The following is a 21,720-nucleotide window of genomic DNA, read 5'->3' as shown; positions in this document are numbered from 1 at the left end:
CCCACACGGAGACGATCTGGGAACATGCCCCAGAACAGTTGGTATGATGAGGAGTGCAGAGAGACGAGGATCAAACTGCAGAGGGAAGTGCTCACGGGTATTACCACACATAGACAGTCACCGATTATCTTTCGTCGCCTAGTGCGACGAAAGAAAAGGGCCTATCTATCTCAGCTAGAGTGGGATCTATATCAGCTATTTATAAGTCAGGACTAAGGCGAAGCATGGAGGCTATTCCACGAGCATTCACCATCGCCCGCAGTCACCTCCACTGAGACATGGGGGGAATATGCCACATCTCTCTACACAGCATCAGGGCAACCACCTCTGCCGGACCCACTAGAGACATGCCCAAAGACATGTTCTTTCTTTACTGCCGAGAGGGTAAGGAAAGCCATTGACAGGATGAAGACAAGGAGAGCACATGATCATGATGGTCTGGTAGCAGAGCACTTCATCCATGCCAGGGATATGCTTGCAGAGCTCCTGGCTATGATGTTTAATCGAGCCATGTATGAAGGCTTCCTAGAGACTTGGAGTATGTCTACGATTGTGCCTATTTTCAAGTCAGGAGATCCCATGATTATTGCACCATCATGGTTGGCCACACATTAGCTAGGTTGTATGCATCCGTTCTTGAGCAGGAGCTAGTAGATGGGCAGAGCGAGAGGGAATAAGAGCACCAGGGCAAGCAGGTTTCAGGAGAGGTTTCTCCACTCTTGGCTAGATTCTGACACTCAGAGCTATTATTGAGGAGGGTAGACACCATGGGAAGAGAATCTATTGTAGCTTTGTGGATTTCCGCATAGCTTTTGACACAGTGCCGAGAGCCAGACTTATACACAAACTATAGGACATGGGTGTGCCTATAGAGCTGATATGGGGTATTCTGGCTCTATACAGAACAGTGATGGGGCGGGTACGCACCACTGAGGGAATGTTTGACATGGTCCACTCCATTATTGGAGTAAAGCAAGGATGCCCTCTATCCCCTACTCTTTTTGGGATGTATGTGGATGAGTTTTCAGACTATGTAGAGCGGCAGGGGGACAGGGGGGCTCAGCTAGCAGGGAGATGGATTCCGCTGTTACTATATGCTGATGATATTGTGCTGATTTCAGACTCCCCAGAGAGGATGCAGCGTCATTTGGATGCTCTGCATACATTTGCTCGTGACAATGGATTGTCGGTCAATCTGGGGAAAACCAAGGTTATGGTGTTCAACACCACACCACAGTGAGTCAGGAGGTCGGCACCCACATTTATGTATGGCCAGGAGACTGTGGAGTACACAGATGCATATACCTATCTTGGGGTAGTATTCGGTGGACCGGTGTTTTCACTAAGGAGAGCATCAGAGACTAGACTGACGAGAGCATATGCAGCTTTGGGAGGACTAGAGAGGATGTGTTCGCAGGTTCAGTTTCAGAGGATGTGTTCGCAGGTTCAGTTTCAAGAACCGCGAACAAAGCTTTGGCTCTTTAACACTCTAGTGACTCCAGCTATGCTCTATGGAGTTCAGGTATGGGGACCCTCAGTAGACCACCATGGGAGATCTGGCAACACAGATGGATAGAGTTGTATGGAGAGGCCTCTGGTCTCTATGATCGCTCGGATGATTCGGGCTAAGGCCTCAGCACCACATGAGATTATCCGAGCCGAGCTAGCCGCCTCCCCCCCCCCCCCCCCCCCCCCCCCCCCCCCCCGTGGTGGAGGCATTGACGAGATCAGTTTCCTTTATGCACGGTCTATGGGATCTCCCCAGAGACAAATACGCTCGGCTTGCCTTGGAGTCATCTCGACAACTAGCTCTACAACACGATACACCATGTTGGTATGGACAGATGGCATCATGGTTCAAGTCGCATGGTCTCAACATGGATAGATTACCTCCGCTTCAATACTCCTTGGATGCACCCTCCTTGTCTCTCACACGGACAGAGATCACCGGGCTTATACGTCAGGATCTGATTCAGCTAAATACCAAGAGCACATGGATACAGCCGACACATGAGTTGGGCACGAAGATGGCCTTCTACAAAGAGCATCTTCTCCAACTCACGGAGGACGGCTTTGTGACTAGGCCAGCATACATGGATACACACTTATCTCATGGGATAAGATGCGCTATTGAACATATACGCACATCCTCACATCAGCTCCAGATTGAGACTGGCCGATTTCGAGGGGTGCCGGCACGAGCCAAGATATGTCACCTATGTAACTTAGAGCCAGATACAACGCTGCACTACACGTGCCACTGCTCGGCATACTATGAGTTACGCGGACACTTCCACTACCTGTTCAGAGAAGGGTTCGGACCTTTTTCTAGAGTCATGAGATACAAGGATCAGAAGTGTCTCGGATTGTTCTTGCTAGAGCTGCACAGACTTAGGGAGAGCTTGCTGAGGACATCAGGGGAAAGACAATCTCAGAGACGAATCACAGAGTTCTTTACACCAGACGGAGGAGAGCCAACGAAGCAGTCATTACAGCAGATCTCAGAGCCTACTCATACTAGAGGTACACTGCTTAACAGAGCCACTGAACTTGGCAGATCCAGACGTCCACGACCTCGAGGGGTCTCCCACTACTGACGAAGGTTGCAACAGAAGATACAGATCACTCTAGCTCGACATGCAAGACGCCCAACCAGAGTTCTGACCATGGAGGAGGTCGATGAGATCCGACAACGACCGATGAGAGATTTCATCTGAACCCACAACCCCCCCCCCCCCCCTCCCCCCTTATTTCCTTTCTCCTCAGTGTTTTAGTGTCAGTTCTTTGTAACTTGGAAACTTTGTAATTTTGTAATTTCCGTACTCAGACATGGTATCAGATTCACCAATTGTAACTTTTTGTTCTCATAGGTCATTTTGGCCTTTTGAAGACATTAATATAACATTTCATTTCATTTCTCTCTCTCTCTCTCTCTCTCTCTCTCTCTCTCTCTCTCTCTCTCTCTCTCTCTCTCACACACACACACACACACACACACACACACACACATTTTGTACCATTTGTCCTTTCATGGATGCACAGAGGACACACACCACATGTAATCTAGAACAATCACACCCTGCAGGTGTGTGTAAGTGACACACAGGAAATCTGACATTGTGATTGTGTAATGTGTGCCGTGAGCCTTTTAAAGAGGTGTATCATTGTGATGCTGGATTACCCCCTAGCATTCACTGCATCCAAAGGAATGAATACATGGAAAACGAAAGGGGTGCAGGGAAGAACACACGCTCATCTGTATTTGCACCGAATGTAGACTCAGCTCTTACCCAAATGAACACCTGGAAACATTGCCTCTTATGACTGAAAGAAATGGACAAAAAGACAATTCAATTACACGTTATCTTTTTTAAGAAAGTCAGGTCCTGCCCAAAAACTTTAAGCATTTCCTAGCAAAATTAAGGACGAGCTGAAAAGTAAGGAAAGACTTTGAAAAAGTTAATATGAAGCAAGTGCTGATCATCACAAGCCTCCTGTAGACCAGTAAAAACCGAAAGCAAAAACTCGCAAACAGTTAAAAAAATTTGGAGATAATCCCACCTAATTCACGGGTCTCTTTCACAATATCCGGCTTGTCGAACAATGCTGACACAACAGCTACCCCATGCAGATTTGCTAGCCTTGACCTGAGTACCTCTTCGACATTTGATGCATTGATGCCACCAATCGCAACAACTGGGAGTGGACTACTTTCACAAACAGTACGCAGACCCTCCGGACCAATGGTTTTATTGTTCTTTTTTGTGTTGGTAGGATATACACCTCCAGAACCAACGTAGTTTGCCCCATCCTGATAGGCTTTTTGTGCCTGTTCTGCAGTCTTGCATGATGCTCCGATAATTTTATAAGGCCCTAATAGCAACCTAGCCTCGCATACCGGGAGGTCCGACTGCCCAAGATGAACTCCATCTGCCCCACAAGCCATAGCAACGTCCAACCTATCATTGATCACAAGAGGAACTCCATGCTCTCTTGCAACTTCAAGACAGCACACGGCTTCCTGTACAAAACATGACAGTTTCTTCTTGAAGAGGCGTAACGATGCCACAAAATCCACACTGATAGTAACAATAATACAAACAAAGTGCCATATTTCTCTCACACACACACCTGAAAAAAATCACCAGACTCTGCTTCTTTTTCCCTGCAAACAAAAAGCCGAACTTAAGGCTCGCCAGAGTTAAAAAATAGACCAACCCTTTGACAATGATAAAAATGAAATGTGTAGTCGTAAAGCAATTAACCTCAGCTGCACGATTGTAGCACCACCCTCAATAGCAGATTTTACTGCTTCAGCTGTAGAGCGTTGCCATCTTCGGTTCATGCCCGAGTCCGTCACAGCATACACCTTTAAATCACTGGGCTTGAAGATATGATGCTTTGGCTTCTCCGTGTGCTTGGGAAGCGCAAAGAGATGATTGAGAGGACCATGAGGGCCTTTCCCAATTCTCAACCTTTTGCTGAACTGCAATGCGTCTTGTATATAGTGCTTTGCTGCCTAATATGATCAAGCAGCTGTCAAAGCAGATACTCACTAGAATATTCTTCGAAGTTAATGCAGGATAAGAACCTGAACAGCTGCGACTACTTGAGCCCCCTTCGCCATTTCTGCCGCAATAGCTGACGCTAAAGTGCAGCCTGTTCCATGAGTGTTTCTAGTCTCTATACGCACTCCATGCAGTTCACAGAAGCTCTCACCTGCATTCAAGTATGTCCAGCGATGATTTTGCCTCAAAAAAAGAGCAGGGGACAAGGGAGACGAAAGAACAGACAGAGGATGGGACAAGAATGAGAATATTTCAAACTAGGCAGTAAAATAACAACAATGCTCATAGATTGGAGTGAAAGCAAGGTGCGCAGGAGATGGTGAGAATCGAGATGACGAGCCATGTGGATAAGGCAAAATAGGAGAGCATATATTGGTACATAGTTCTACACCCACTATTGGGCACTGATGACATAACTGGGTATGTCATCAATTCTAGTCAATACTTTGCACGAACCTGGCACTTTCCTTTATAGGTGAATATGGCCTTTTCCTGGATCCATCTATGCACACACATGCGACATGCAGGCATGTATGTATGTATGTATGTAAGCACGTACACTCATTGTGTATGTGTGCACATAAAACGACATGCCTAAAAAGCCCTGGATGTGCAATACACGGCAGTGAAGGGGAGACGTGTAACCGGCTTGTTTAATCCAAAAAGGGCGGTTGCCTTAGACTTAAACCTTCTTCGCTTTCACCCATTTAATTTGTCGCCCACTTTACTTGTACTTTCAAGACACAACAAAGGGGAAAGGGATACAAGTGCTAGACTGCACCTGTATGAGAAGACTGGAATTGGAGCTAATCTCTTAAGAGAGCTAATTCCAGTCTTAGAAGATTTCACCTACTAGTGTAGGAAAATTTCAGACAGTAGACTGAACAGGAATCAGAAACCAGACTGGAATTTGGATACTGAAATAAGAATCAAACTTATGTGCTGGAAATAAGGTTCAGATTCAGAATCAAAAGACTGGACGAGAAGTAAGTGTAACTGGAATATATGCCATGCTTGGAATTACAGATCAAGATTACAGCGAATATGATTTACAAAGAGAGAGTACAGCCAACAATACTGCCAATGATTCTCAAGTACAAGTGTAGCCAAGGCGCTAACCCAAATGATAACAATTGCCAACCCGATTACAATGTAATGGGCCCTATTTATACACTTCGGGTTTATTGTAGTAATTACCATAGTAACTACTAAGTAATTCCATTTTGGCGATCACGGTGGCACGGGCTGAAGCTCGTTGACTGGAAGACTCTTCTCCCAATTGGAAGTTTTCAGCAATGGCACCAAAATCCAGTCGTGGTCGGAAATCCACCATTCGTGTTGACCCCATTCCTGAGGAGTCAGGAAGAGAGTCTGACCCCAAGCAAGAGAAGATGACTGACACTGAGGCTCAGGAGCAGCATAGTCAGGCTAATGAGACGCAGGACTCACAGCACTCAAGTCATTCTCGACGCCGACGGGCAGAACGGGAAGCACGGAAAGCCAAGAGTTCCAAGAGTTCTCGGTCCCGACAGAGAGATGAGGATACCAAGGGAAGTAAAGGTAGTCACCGTACTTCTAGCAGACACACCAAAGAAGACACTGACACTGAGACAGAGACAGAGATTGATTGGGATGCTGACACTGACAATTGCAAGAAGACTCCCAAGCGTCATTCTGAATCCAAGAAGAGAAGTGGCAGGATCAGTAGTAATCAGAATGATTCCACAGCTTCCCTGAAGATTTCTTTTCCAATATTCAAGGGAGGAAGGAAGGATGCTCCAAACGTTCACATACAGGCTTTCGAGCAGTATGCTGAACTGAAAAATATTGATGAAGATGATTGGGGGGAATATTTTCCACAAACCTTGAAGGAGGCAACGAAGAAATGGTATTACCATTATCCTACCTGCCAGCTCAGATCATACAACAAATTGCTTAAAGCCTTCAGGTTGGAATATTCCGACAATAGAGGGGACGAAGATATTCTCTGTGAACTAGATAAGATCAAACAGAGAAATTTATCAGTCCGCAGTTATGTGGAAAAGATCAAGGAGCTAACCAGGTAGTTACAAGAACCGCCATCTGAGAAGAGGTTGAAGGCATGGTTCCTGAATGGGTTCAGAAGCAAAAAGCTTAGGAAACAAGAGATACCAACCCTTACCAAGAAATTCAATGATCTGGTCTAAAGGGCATTAAAACTGGAACAGCAGGCCAAGGAGGAAAAGAGCCACAAGAAGCGAAGGACCAGTAGCAGTAGCTCTGCTACAAAAAGTTCTAATTCCAGTGAGATGTCCAGTAGCTTTGAGAGCAGCTCTAATGAACGAGCTAAGGAGAAATCAAAGAAGGGATCCTGGACCAAGAAAATTGAACAAATGGCTAGACAGATTGCCAAAATTAGCCACACAAGACAACCAGTTCGAAAGATGGAGACTTGGTGTTCGAAATGCAAATCCAAGGACCATATCTCCGATGAATGTCCACAATGTACCTGCTGTAAGGCTTTTGGTCATCTATGGAACAATTGTGACATAAGAATCCACCACTTTAAGAAAGGCAAAGATCTGTCAATGGTTGCCTATACTGAACCAGTGAAGGTTTAGAACCAGTCAAAGTAACTCAAGAGGAGCGACCAGGTACAAGTGGTACTGGTCAGGGACGTGGCCGATTCCAACCAGGTATGGGCAGAGGCAGAAGACGAGGCAACTTCCAGAATAGGAGCATGAATTGCTACACTTGTGGGAAGTATGGTCATTTTGCAGCCCAATGCTCAGATGCACCTGCAACTACTACTACTCAAGCTAAGGCACCAGAGTCAGTCCGAGTCAGGGTAGTTACTAGAAGCAAGGGTGTAGTCATTGAAGAAATTCCAAACACTTCACAAGCAACAGTCAATCCTAACAGCAACAAGTGGGCTCAACAAAGAGAAATTTGGAAGGCCAAAGGTAAAGAAAAGGTGGTAGATGAGTGGCAAGAGCAGAGAGAACTAGCTGCTAAAATCACGGAGGATTTAGCCAAGAACCTGCCAGAGCGGCCAGAAAGTTCCGAAGCTAGAGTCATTCAGAGGATACCAGCCCAATCGACTGATAAAGATCAGTCAGTACCGGCCATAACTTAGACCATGTTGGCTGTGGTACATGGACTAGCTGATGAACTGGGAGTGGATGGAAAGAGTGGAAGCACTCCAAAAGAGGAATGGCAGTGTGAAGATACCAGTTCTTCAAGCTTTGATAATCAATCTGACCAAGAGAGAGAAGAAATTCATGTGAAAATTTGTGATAGAATTCAAAAACTGACTGTAGAGCTAGAGAATATTCGAAAAACCTTGCCTGAGGTGGCCAACTTTATCAGACAGCGCAAGAAAGCTGAGGCAGAGGCCAGAACAGTGGACCTGACGACCGTCCGAGATGATGAAGTTCCACTTATTCAGGTGGACTACAAGGTTAGGAAGCAATGGGAACCTCTCTCAAGTGTTATCCTGGATGGAGGAGCAGGAGTCAACATAATGGGAGTCCATCTTCAGCAAAGAATGGGTATCACTAATATGAAACCAACACCATTCAAAGTACGAATGGCAGATCGTAGAGTCGTACAGGCGATGGGTATGATTGAAAATATGCAGATAAGAGTTGGGAGGGAGAAATTCAAAACCAGTTTCCTAGTCCTGGATGTGCAAGGGGCCTATGGGACGCTACTAGGGCGCACATGGTTGAGAACAACACATGCTGTTCATGACTATGCAAACCAAACATTAACCATAGAAGGGGCCAGTGGCAGAATCCAAATCCAGACAAACAATACTAGGAGCTGGAGAAAGGAACTGAGGCCGAAGGAGTTATGTCAGAAGTACAGGGCCAAGAAGATCGAGCGAATGCTAGAGGCCATGAACATATTCCTTGGGCAGAGATTGACTTGAATGCAGTCTTGCTGAATAAAGAGCAGGCTGACAAGCAGAAGAGACAATTCCCTGATCAGTTTACTGAAGTTAATACAGGGGAAAGAACAGTTCAGCTAACTGGAAGGATGGTGGAACCAGCTTATACTGGTATAGTAGAGGAACCAGTATGTTCTGAAGAGTACCCAGTGGATCAGAATATTGATTCAGAAATGAATGGACCATCCTAGGATTACGCTGAAGAATCGACCAAACGAAAAGGAGGCGAGCAAACTGGTTGCTTCCAAACGACCAAGAAGTGGAAGAGTGGAACCTAGGATTGGAGGATAATCCTAGGATGATCAAGGTCAACAAGCACATCAACCCGGCAATGAAGGAAAAGGCACGGAAAATGTTCCAGAACTATAAAGATGTGTTTGCTTGGAAACATACAGATCTAAAGGGAGTAGATACTGAAGTATGTCACAATCGAATACCGTTAAAACCAGATGCTAGGCCAATACGATTGCAAAGATACCGGATGAACCCCAACTATGCAAAGAAGGTCAAGGAGGAGATTGATAATCTTCTCAAGGCTGGGTTCATCACAAAAGTGGCAAGCAGCGATTGGCTATTTCCCATAGTTGTCGTTCCCAAGAAGAATGGAAAATTGAGAGTTTGTGTCGACTATAGGAAACTAAACGTCCAAACTATTAAAGATCCATTTCCCTTGCCTTTTACTGAAATGTTGCTTGATCAGATCGCAGGATATGAAATGTATAGCATCATGGATGGTTATAGCCACTATAACCAGTTACAGATCGCTCCTGAAGATAGAGCCAAGACCACTTTCATCACTGAGTGGGGAGCTTTCATGTATCTGGTGATGCCTTTTGGCCTGTGCAATGCACCAGCTACCTTTCAGCCGTGTATGATGGAGATGTTTAATAAATTCCTTCATCGGTTCCTCGCCATTTTCATGGATAACTTTACTGTCTATTCAAATGAGGAACAGCACCTCCTATTCCTAGAAATGGTTTTCAAACGTTGTCAGGAGAAACGGATTTGTTTGAATCCATTCAAATCTTATTTTCTAGTCTCGAAGGGACAGCTACTGAGACATGTGGTTTCCTGCAATGAAATAGAGATGGCCAATGACAAAATTCAGTGTGTTCAGCAAGCTAAAGCACCCAGAACTGCTTCAGAGTTGAGCTCTTTCTTAGGTTATGTGAATTTCTATAGAAGATTTGTACATAAGTTTGCTTCTCAAGCAGTACCACTATATGAGCTTACAAAGAAGACCAGTAAGTTCAACTGGACTGCTGAATGCGAGGAGAGCTTCCAGAATTTCAAAAAAGCCATTACCAGTAAACCAGTCCTTAGGCAGCCAAACTGGGATAGTATTTTCCACGTACATGTAGATGCTTCGGGATTGGCAATGGGGGCAATATTAGCTCAGCCAAATGGAAGAACTGATTATCGGGTTTATTTTGCCAGTCGCAGATTCAGTCAGGCTGAACAAGGCTATACAACTACTGAGAGAGAAGCCCTTGGAATGGTTTTCAGTACTACAAAGTTCAGGCATTACCTGTTGGGAAAATTATTCCATTTTTATGTGGACCATCAGGCTCTTCTGTTTCTGATTAATAAAGTCATTATTCAAGGCAGGCTGATAAGATGGATGATGTTCCTAATGGAGTTTGAATTCAGAATTTTCCATAAGCCTGGCAGAAACCATTGTGGAGTTGATTTTCTCTCAAGAAGTACGGAAGGATATTCAGAATCACCCTTGAGAGATGAACCAGTGGATGCTGATTTATTTCAGTTAGAGGCAGAAGAATCAGTTGCTCCTGAATGGTATGATATTTATCAATTTCTTTCCCAAGGTGCGTTTCCAGAGGATTGGAAGCAGAATCAGAAGAAAGCTCTGATCATAAAAAGCCTGAAATTTACTATCATAGGAGGATTACTTTATCGACTGGGTGTTGATGGTATACTTCGACGATGTGTCCCTATGGAAGGAAGAACGCAAGTAATTTCAGAAGCGCATAATGGTGAATCTAGTGGACACTTTTCCAACGAAGTAACGTACAAGAAGATTCTCCAAGCTGGTCTGTGGTGACAAACACTGATTGCTAATGTCAGAAGTTTTTGTAAAACTTGTGATATATGCAAAAGAATGGGTCGACCAACAACTGCAGATATGACTCCTTTGATGCCAGTACAACTATTGGGAGTGTTCATGAAATGGAGACTAGATTTTATGGGACCTTTTAAAAAGGTTACCCCCAGGAAGAACAAGTACATAGTAATGGCTACTTGTTACGTAACCAAGTGGGTTGAAGCTAAGGCTCTTCCTGACAACATAGGCAAGTCAACTGCAAGGTTTCTATTTGAGAATATTGTCTGCCGATATGGATGTCCAGTAGAGATTGTGACCGATCAAGGAACACATTTTATTAATGACACTATGGAAATCCTATTGGATATGCTTTCAGTCAAGCATCGGAAATCTACTCCTTACTCTCCCAGATACAATGGACAGGTTGAAAGCAACAACAAGACAATAAAGACTATTCTCACTAAGGTGGTGCAAAAGAAACCAGACCAGTGGATTTGAAACTTCAAACTGCTCTATGGGCTTATAGGACAGCTTATAAGGTAACTACTGAAATGACACCATTCAGAATGGTGTATGGCACTGAAGCTGTAGTTCCTATGGAGTTTGTAATCCCAAATCTGAGAATGGCTGTGAAGTATGGCTTAGACTTCAACCATAATCTTAAAAAACGGCTAGATGAACTGATGCAATTAGATGAACTCAGGCAACGGGCTATGTTGGAACAAGAAATTGTTCAACAACGAAGGAAGCACTGGCATGATCGCCGAATTAAAGTTCGGGAATTTCAGAAAGGAGATTTGGTGCTTCTATATCAGCCTAAATTGGGTCCAAAGAAGCCAAACCTGAAGATTGCCCTGGGCAGGACCATTTGAGGTAGACTAGGTCTTCTCAAGGATGGGTCGCAGTCTTGTCCAATGCATGTCTGCCACGACAACAGCGACGCACACAAGTCTAGGAACGGCGAGTGGTGGAGCTTTTATGGCGCGAACACGTATAACAGTCGAAGAGTTAGCATTTTTCCTCACAAATCCCCTGCGCGACGCTTTCCTCCTGTTAACCATTCGCCATCGCCAAGCTCCGAGGTTTCTTCGCTACAGCCGCAAACCTCGACCTCTGAATGTCAGCTAGCCTTTCCAGCGACACCAGGGTACAGCTTTCACACGACAAGTAAGTCTTCTTCTCCTTCGCCTGTTTCATCGTCATCGTCTTCACAGTGTATGGGTAGAAGGAAACGCTCAGAGAAGATGCAGGAGTCTCTTGAGGAAACCCAGGCCATAGTTGTTGCTGCAAAGGCAAGCCTTCCCATCATACCGTACAATAAAATCAAACGTTATGTATTCACTGACCAAACAATGACTCTACTACAACTATGGGATCTCCGAGTTGTGTTGCAGGCTACAAGAATTGCTTTTGACGCAGACATCATCAAGCAAGTTCTTGATTCTTTCGACGCTGAAGATGGCAGTGCCATGGTAAATGGTAGAAAGGTGTCGGTGACATCAGAGACCATAGCTTTCGCATTCAGAATGCCCAACGAGCCCAGGCCATCTATGGCAACTCCACAGCAGATAAGTATAGCTCTGAAGGAGGATGAAGCGGCTAAATATAAGCACAAGGCAAGTGGTCAAGGAGTTCGAGTAGCAGGACTGGAAGCTTCCACTGCTTACAGGTTTGTAGCCGAAGCAGTAAGCCTTAAAAACAACCCAACGTATGTATCCGAAAAACTTTTTGCTATGCTATTAGCCAAGATATTGGATCCAAAGGTTCCTATTAACCTTTGTCAAATCCTCTCGCACAATGTACTCCAACAAACTGCCAAGCTAAAATCTCAAAATGTTTTTAAAGCTTGGTATGTTTGGCAATTCCTGTATTGGGCCACTGCTGCAGATGCTCATGAGCATGTAAAAAAGGCTTGGAGTGAGAAGCCAATTTCTGAGCCTAAGAACATTGAGCTGTCCTCAGACGACGAGGCAACGGACAGTCAGACTACTTCAACAGACCTGAAAAGAAAAGCAACTGCAGAACAGGCTGGCAGTTCAAAGAAGCCAAAGACTACACTGACAAAGAGCAGTGAGTTTTTGAGGCAGATAGAAAGCCAGGTCAAGACAGTGAATACTGAGAAAGCTGTAGTGAGCCAGACAGAGCAGCAATCTGCTCAGAAGACTGTGCCTAGCCAATCAGTAGCACAAAGTGAAGTTGCTACTGGTTCTGGAAAAGATCAGGCCAAGCCAGCCACTTCTGAGAAGATAGCAGACCAGTCAATGGACAAAGGTAAGAGCCACGTGGACAAAGGCAAAGGTCCAACTTCTTCGACTCTGCCAGGTGGAGTTCCTACTCCAAATACTGAACACATTCTGCACCTGGTAAAACAAGACAAGTTGCAGCAAATGCAAACTCATCAATTGAAAGGGCATCTTCTGCTACGCAAAGTTGATTATGCAACTTTACCCTACATAGCTCCAGTGACAATATATGAGCCTACTGATTCTGATCCAGCTACAGTTAAAGACAGATGTTCAGTCCTCATACAGTCTTCTTGGAATACCATTGTCAATTGTATGGGACAATTGATGGAGGCTGCTGGATCAGAAGATGAAGTGAAAAAGCTTAAAGCTGACTTGAAGGAGACGGAAGATCAGATTGAAAAGCTCCAGAAAGCCCGGGAAGAGCAGAACATACAACACAGGGTACTGGAAGCTCATTCAGAAAGGGTTAATGAGTTGTTAAACAAGAAGCTAGCTAAGGCTGAATCTGAGATAATGATCATCAAGAATCAACGAAATGAAGCACTGAGAGCTGCAGAACGGACTGAAACAATGCTCAAAATGAAGCGGGTGGAATTCAACAACCTGTTCATTCACCATACAGCACTGAAGGCTTCTCTGACTGAAAGATACATCTATAGCAGCTTGGCTGAAATTCTAAATCCAACAGGCAATGCTGTTTTCGATTAAAGAATTTGAAGTCCTTGATGGAAAGTATGCAGAGTGATTTGCAAGACAAGGTAACTGAATATAATACTGCTCTGATGAATCAAGCTATATTAGATTATATTGAGCAACAGACTTCTCCGGATGAGACAGAAGAAGACAAGGAGGATGGAGCTGATAAGAAGGAGGATGATCAAGAAGCAAAGCATACAAATGATGATGATGATGCCCCACCACCATCTCCACCTCCAGGACCTGGTACTGGTGGTACAGGGCCAACTCAAGGAAGCCACTCACAGCCAGACCAACCAAGCCAGAATGAGGGCCAGCAAGAAGGACAGAATGGACACCAGTCGGGTAACCAGCAGACCGAAGAGCAACAGTCCAATCACACTGGGAATCGGCCAGCTGATCAGTCCCAGCTCAGCAAGGATGTTAAAGGGAAAATGAAAGTGTAGGATGAGAGATCAGTTGCTAATCATCAACATTCACTGCAGCTTATTACCCTGAATAGGCAATTGAGACATCAACAGGCCTCCATAACCAAACAGTATCTGGAGAATGATGATCTCCTGTCTGATTTGGAAAGATTTCAAAGGCTATATGTTGGAGCCAGGGAAATGGTGGAACATTGAAAATTAGCAGCTTTCCATGATAAAGAAGCTTCCCGTTTACCTGCGCATCCCAGTACAGTCCAACTGCTGGAACGAGTTCCAGAATGGATACTCACTGCGGACGAGAGAGTGACAAACCCACACTTGCAAAGGCAGTCTACTGCAGATTGTCGCTCCCTTACCCTGGAACTAGAACTTCTGCTAGGTAACAGACCAACTTACAGATGTATGAAGGATGTTAGGGAACAACTAAACGAAGTTTTGGTGCAAATGCAAACTGCCAGAGGAGTTTTGGATCAGAGAGTCAAAGCCATTCTTGAGGACCAGACAGCCACTAGCAAAGGACCTCAGACTAGAATGTCAGTCGGAGCACAGGCAACTGCTCTCCGAACATTGTTCCAGCTAGTGAGAATCACCAGAAAGATGATGCAGCAAGAGAACCAGGCTGTTCTCAATTTTTTAGAATTCGTGCATGATTCTCCAGTTTTCTTGTATGCTTTTCCAACAAGAGAAACAAGAGCTGTCAAGATTCTTTTCAACATTGTATCCTCAACACCCAGAACCAGTTGATCGCCTTACATACTTCAAAATCACTGATGAGCTTCAGAATTGGTATGAGCGATCGACTGTGGAATGGAAGACTTAGCAAACGTTGTTCAATGATGCTCTCCAAATCAATGATATTCAGGTACTGAAAGAGGAGATGCATAGGATCCAGATGTGTATGGGCCAATGGAAGATTCGAATCAGAGGTCTGACCAGGATTACTAATCAGTTGCTACAACTTACGGTGGAATCTTCTAAATTTCTTGAAAAGGATATTGCAGCAAAGCCGGGTCTGGCACCGCAGTATAGAGAGATGGTTGAGATTCTTTTCGAAGCTAGAGTCAAAACTAATCAGCCTCTTCCAGAAGGATGGAACCATACTGCTTCGAATTGTCATAAGCTAGCCACAACCAGAATTAGCAAGGGTAGGCGTACACTCTATGATCCTGACACCAAAACCTACCATTACCTCACGCCTTATTAAGTAGAGATGACCACCGACAGACAGGATCAGCTTGAGCAGGAGGCCATTTACCGACTGATTCAGAAGGAGAATGCTAGTACTGGGACTTCTCAGGCACCCTCCAAGTCAAAGGGCAAACGGGAGACGGTCTAATGGAAGGATATTGGGTAGTTCCATGAGAAGATTATCAATCTCCTCCTTGACCTTCTTTGCATAGTTCGGGTTCATCCGGTATCTTTGCAATCGTACTAGCCTCGCATCTAGTTTCAGCGGTATTCAGTGCTAACATACTTCAGGATCTACTCCCTTCAGATCTGTATATTCCCAGGCAGACACATCTTTATAGTTCTGGAACATTTTCCGTGCCTTCTCCTTCATTGCCGGGTTGAGGTGCTTGTTGACCTTGATCATCCTAGGATTATCCTCCGATCCTAGGTTCCACTCTTCCACTTCTTGGTCGTCTGGAAGCAACCAGTTGGCCCGCCTCCTTTTCGTTTGGTCGATTCTTCAACGTAATCCCAGGATGGTCCATTCAATTCTGAATCAGTATTCTGATCCACTGGGTACTCTTCAGAACATACTGGTTCCTCTACTATACCAGTATCAGCTGGTTCCACCATCCTTCTAGTTAGCTGAACTGTTCTTTCCCCTGTATTGACTTCAATAAACTGATCAGGGAATTGTCTCTTCTGCTTGTCAGCCTACTCTTTATTCAGCAAGACTGCATTCAAGTCAATCTCTGCCAAAAGGGAATATGTTCATGGCCGATAGCATTCGCTCGATCTTCTTGGCCCTGTACTTCTGACATAACTCCTTCGGCCTCAGTTCCTTTCTCCAGCTCCTAGTATTGTTTGTCTGGATTTGGATTCTGCCACTGGCCCCTTTTATGGTTAATGTTTGGCTTGCATAGTCATGAACAACATGTGTTGTTCTCAACCATGTGCGTCCTAGTAGCGTCCCATAGGCCCCTTGCACATCCAGGACTAGGAAACTGGTTTTGAATTTCTCCCTCCCAACTCTTATCTGCATATTTTCAATCATACCCATCGCCTGTACGACTCTATGATCTGCCATTCGTACTTTGAATGGTGCTGGTTTCATATTAGTGATACCCATTCTTTGCTGAAGATTGACTCCCATTATGTTGACTCCTGCTCCTTCATCCAGGATAACACTTGAGAGAGGTTCCCACTGCTTCCTAACCTTGTAGTCCACCTGAATAAGTGGAACTTCATCATCTCGGACGGCCGTCAGGTCCACTGTTCTGGCCTCTGCCTCAGCTTTCCTGCGCTGTTTAATAAAGTTGGCCACCTCAGGCAAGGTTTTTCGAATATCCTCCAGCTCTACAGTCAGCTTCTGAATTCTATCACAAATTTTCACATGAATTTCTTCTCTCTCTTGGTCATATTGATTGTCAAAGCTTGAAGAACTGGTATCTTCACACTGCCATTCCTCTTTTGCAATGCTTCCACTCTTTCCATCCACTCCCAGTTCATCAGCTAGTCCATGTACCATAGCCAACATGGTCTCAGTTATGGCCGGTACTGACTGATCTTTATCAGTCGATTAGGCTGGTATCCTCTAAATGACTCTAGCTTCGGAACTTTCTGGCTACTCTGGCAGCTTCTTGGCTAAATCCTCCATGATTTTAGCCGCTAGTTCCCTCTGCTCTTGCCACTCATCTACCACCTTTTCTTTACCTTTGGCCTTCCAAATTTCTCTTTGTTGAGCCCACTTGCTGCTGTTACGATTGACTGTTGCTTCTGAAGTGTCTGGGATTTCTTCAATGACTACACCCTTGCTTCTAGTAACTACCCTGACTGGGACTGGCTCTGGTGCCCTAGCCTCAGTAGTAGTAGTTGCAGGTGCATCTGGGCATTGGGCTGCAAAATGGCCATACTTCCCACAAGTGTAGCAATTCATGCTCCTATTCTGGAAGTTGCCTCGTCCTCTACCTCTGCCCATACCTGGTTGGAATCGGCCACGTCCCTGACCAGTACCACCGGTACCTAGTCGCTCCTCTTGAGCTACCTTGACTGGTTCTACCTTCACTGGTTCAGTGTAGGCAACCACTGACACATCTTTGCCTTTCTTAAAGTGGTGGATTCTGATGCCACAATTGTTCCATAGATGACCGAAAGCCTTACAGTAGGTACATTGTGGACATTCATTAGAGATATGGTCCTTGGATTTGCATTTGGAACACCAAGTCTCCATCTTCCGAACTGGTTGTCTTGTGTGGCTAATTTCGGCAATCTGTCTAGCCATTTCTTCAATTTTCTTGGTCCAGGATCCCTTCTTTGATTTCTCCTTAGCCCGTTCATTAGAGCTGCTCTCGGAGCTACTGAACATCTCACTGGAATCAGAACTTTCAGTATCAAAGCTACTGCTACTGGTCCTTCGCTTCTTGTGGCTCTTTTCCTTCTTGGCCTGCTGTTTCAGCTTTAATGCCCTTTAGACCAGATCATTGAATTTCTTGGTAGGGGCTGGTACCTCTTGTTCCCTAAGCCTTTTGCTTCTGAACCCATTCAGGAACCATGCCTTCAACCTCTTCTCAGATGGTGGTTCCTGTAAAAACTGCCTGGTTCGCTCCTTGATCTTTTCCACATAACTGCGGACTGATAAATTTCTCTGTTTGATCTTATCTAGTTCACAGAGAATATCTTCGTCCCCTCTATTGTCGGAATATTCCAACCTGAAGGCTTTAAGCAATTTGTTGTATGATCTGAGCTGGCAGGCAAGATAATGGTCATACCATTTCCTCGCTGCCTCCTTCAAGGTTTGTGGAAAATATTCCCCCTAATCATCTTCATCAATATTTTTCGGTTCAACATACTACTCGAAAGCCTGTATGTGAACATCTGGATCATCCTTCTTCCCTCCCTTGAATATTGGAAAAGAAATCTTCAGGGAAGCTGTGTAATCATTCCAATTAATACTGATCCTGCCACTTCTCTTCTTGGATTTAGAATGACGCTTGGGAGTCTTCTTGCAATTGTCAGTGTCAGCATCCCAATCAATCTCTATCTCTGTCTCAGTGTCAGTGTCTTCTTTGGTTTATCTACTAGAAGTACGGTGACTACCTTTACTTCCCTTGGTATCCTCATCTCTCTGCCGGGACCGAGAACTCTTGGAACTCTTGGCTTTCCGTGCTTCCCGTTCTGTCGAGAATGACTGGAGTGCTGTGAGTCCTGCGCCTCATCAGCCTGACTATACTTCTCTTGAGCCTCAGTGTCAGTCATCTTCTCTTGCTTGGAGTCAGACTCTCTTCCTGACTCCTCAGGAATGGAGTCAACACGAATGGTGGATTTTCGGCCACAACTGGATTTTGGTGCCATTGCTGAAAACTTCCAACTGGGAGAAGAATCTTCCAGTCAACGAGCTTTAGCCCGTGCTACCGTGATCGCCAAAATGGAATTGGAGCTGATCTCTTAAGACAGCTAATTCGAGTGTTAGAAGATTTCAGCTACTAGTGTAGGAAGATTTCAGACAGTAGACTGGACAAGAATCAAAAACTAAACTGAAATTTGGATACTGAAATAAGAATCAGACTTATGTACTCGAAATAAGGTTTAGGTTCAGATTCAGAAGACTGGACGAAAAGTAAGTGTAGCTGGAATATATGCCATGATTAGAATTACAGATCAAGATTACAGCGAATATGATTTACAAAGAGAGAGTACAGCCAACAATACTGCCAATGATTCTCAAGTACAAGTGTAGCCAAGGCGCTAACCCAAATGATAACAATTGCCAACCCGATTACAATGTAATGGGCCCTATTTATACACTTCGGGTTTACTGTAGTAATTACCATAGTAACTACTAAGTAATTCGCTGCCCATCTCCTAAGAAGACGTTCCCACACAGTGAACTATCCAGCCGTCTACAAAGACCGACACCAGATTGGCCCCTAAATAGGCGCCCCTTTCGGTATTTCTTTATTCTTTAAAAGAGGGAATAAACGTTGTGGTTCCCTACAAGCTGCCCCGCACAACCTTGTGTGAATTTCAACTATTCTAGCCTGATTTCGGCAACATAACTGTACTAGGACCCTTCACAGTCAGTATTCCCACGCATTAGATGACTTTCCCGACGCATACGGACACTTTGCAAAACCTGGCGAGAATCTGCAGCACGCTGAATTCTCTGTTTTCTGCCCCGAAAATGCGCCAGATCACCTATACAGCGGTCCCTTGGCGTCCCCGAACCTCCTGGGGGTATTAGGGTCCGTTTAGGGCCAAAACTCTAAACCTGCAAAAATACACAGCAGGCTGTAATTCACTGTTTCGGGCTCCGTTTTGCGTGCCGGTCCCATCCGTAGCAAGTCCTCGAGCTCCCGCACCTGTAGGGCTACTTGCCCTTTGAATCGGACGAGATTTCGCACGTAAAACCTCTCCGAATCACCTGTACTTACCTGCGGGGGATTAGCCGCTAGCTAATCCAGTACCTGTGCAAGAGGCTCTTGCCTTGGCAATCGCGCATGAACCCACACAACTGTACATTGGTCAATTGAAAAGCCCACTAGAGGGGCATAACATACTACCATAGGGGAGAGAGAGGACAGTGCGTAGCGTGCAAGGCATCACTCCTGGCATCGCACTGTACATAAGAGGGAAAGGAAGCACTCCATAGCTCTCAACCTGTGACAGACTGAAAATGAGCCTCCCTTCTCCTAAAATCAGCGCCACTTTTTCCTACATGAGAAAAGTGCACAGAAATGTGCCACTTGGCACATTTACAGGCTATTTCCCGTTTCGGGGTTGCCGCCTAAAAATCTCCCGACCGGTTGCTCAGTTGACTTCACGGCAGAGTAATAAAATGTTCCCCTTGTCATTCCGGAGGTAATGAGGCGAACACATTTTCAAGTCCCAAAATAGCAGTTCCCTAAATTTTAGGAGATGCTGCCATTGTATCTTTCTAGGTCATCTAACCCTCTTTGTACACTGCAGCCACACCAAGAACTAAATGTAGCCTCTGTAGCAAAGGATTCCACTTTGGCTAGTCAATGACCCCGCTTTGGCTAACCATAGTCCTTGTCCAACCTTAGTGCTCTCTTGCCCTCAAGCTTGGACTCCGTCTCAACAGTTCAACACTAGCTATGCAATGCAGGGCAGTTAGATTTCCCGAGGGGTGTTTCCAAAAAGTGAAAATGAATAAATAATAAGAAAGAAATCAACAAAAAGGATAGATAGTAGTCACACGCTGGTGACATACCCCCTTCTTGAAATCTCAAACGTCCTCGTTTGCATCTATGTCGTACATGCTCACATTCAACACTGGTGTATTCAACACCTGTCGACACATGTACGACACATACATGCTCATTGTCAACCCTGGTGTATTCAACACCTCGTCGACACATGTATTGCCTGCATGTGAACCATGTCCCAATGACATAGTGGTAGCTTCGCACTCTGCCATTGCTTTGAGTCATTAACTTTCCAATGACAAAATGGTAGCTACGCATTTGGCCACTGTCTTTTAGCACACGTTGGATCCAGTAACACTTTCGAGCATACCCAAACCGACAGTTTAAGAATGCAGTTACACATGTACCCTTTAATAGAAGCAATTACTGCATCCTTGACAAACTGACAAGAAATACTCACTTCTATAGCACTAACCACACTTTTGGACATTCCGTAAGAGCAATTGCCAAACTGACAATCTGTACAGCTCTAACATTCATGTAAGATGTACTTGATTTGAGCTCACTTTAAATACCATGTACATCATTTCTTTCAGAAGCCATTGTCACACTGACAATCCATGTAGCTTTGAAACTCAAGGGGTCAAGGTAGGTTGCAAATCGAAGGCTTCAAGGTAAAGTGATAACACAGTTGGTGACTCTGCAAGTTCACCTTCTTCCATCCACTTAGCATCCATTGGTGGATAGTTTCTGAACTTCACCAAGTAACGCCTAGCAACCTTGCCTTTCACTTTTCTTTCTTTATGTGCCAAGATCTGTTCCAGGACCAAGATCTCGTCAAGTTCCTCGACTTCCGGCTGATCATCAACTGGCATATCCTCTGACACATCACCCACATGAGGTCTGAGAAGACTCACATGAAACGCATTGTGAATCTTCCAACTCTCAGGCAATTTCAGCCTATATGCAACATCATTGATTATGTCACATACTTGAAAAGGCCCATAGTAACGCATGCTGAGCTTTGGAAACAGTCTTTCCTTGCCCTTCATCTTCTTTAACCTTGCCTTTTCAAAGCGTAGAAGCACCCAATCACCAAGTGAAAATACCACTTCACAACGGTGACGATCAGCTGCTTTCTTTTGCTTTGCCTGAGTCTTTTCTAAGGCCACTTTGACCTTCTTGTACATTTCATCCATGTCCTGAACATACTTATCTGCTTCAAATATCTTGTCCTTTGTATGCAGTATGGGAGGAACTTTCTTGCCACCTTCAACTATCTCAAAAGGTGCCTTGCCAGTTGATGAATGCATTGTATTATTGTATGCATACTCCACCAATGGCAAATACTACTCCCACTTTCCTTTATGCTCTGACACATAGCACTTCAGCAGATCTAGGACAGTAGAATTTGCCTCTTCTGACTGCCCATCTGTCTGAGGATGAAATGACGA

General features: G+C 44.8%; 1 protein-coding gene across 3 annotated transcripts in view; it reads right to left on the bottom strand.

Annotated features, from left to right (window-relative positions):
• Nucleotides 1-3,334: 3,334 nt before the first annotated feature.
• The window catches only part of LOC147418323 (thiamine biosynthetic bifunctional enzyme TH1, chloroplastic-like), a 37,280-nt gene continuing 18,894 nt past the window's right edge, over nucleotides 3,335-21,720 (bottom strand). For all 3 annotated transcript variants that reach the window (XM_086507589.1, XM_086507590.1, XM_086507588.1), the window contains 4 exons: nucleotides 4,592-4,719; nucleotides 4,266-4,519; nucleotides 4,132-4,165; nucleotides 3,335-4,021 (listed from right to left, as the gene is read on the bottom strand). In XM_086507589.1, coding sequence (XP_086363715.1) covers nucleotides 3,536-4,021; nucleotides 4,132-4,165; nucleotides 4,266-4,519; nucleotides 4,592-4,719 — 902 coding nt within the window. In that variant the 3' untranslated portion in view covers nucleotides 3,335-3,535. The remainder of the gene's footprint in view (nucleotides 4,022-4,131; nucleotides 4,166-4,265; nucleotides 4,520-4,591; nucleotides 4,720-21,720) is intronic.

The sequence above is a fragment of the Adiantum capillus-veneris genome, chromosome 30 (genome assembly GCF_014529385.1).
Source record: "Adiantum capillus-veneris isolate H3 chromosome 30, ASM1452938v2, whole genome shotgun sequence".
NCBI classification, from domain to species: Eukaryota; Viridiplantae; Streptophyta; class Polypodiopsida; order Polypodiales; family Pteridaceae; genus Adiantum; species Adiantum capillus-veneris.
This window is presented reverse-complemented; position numbering and strand designations above follow the sequence as displayed.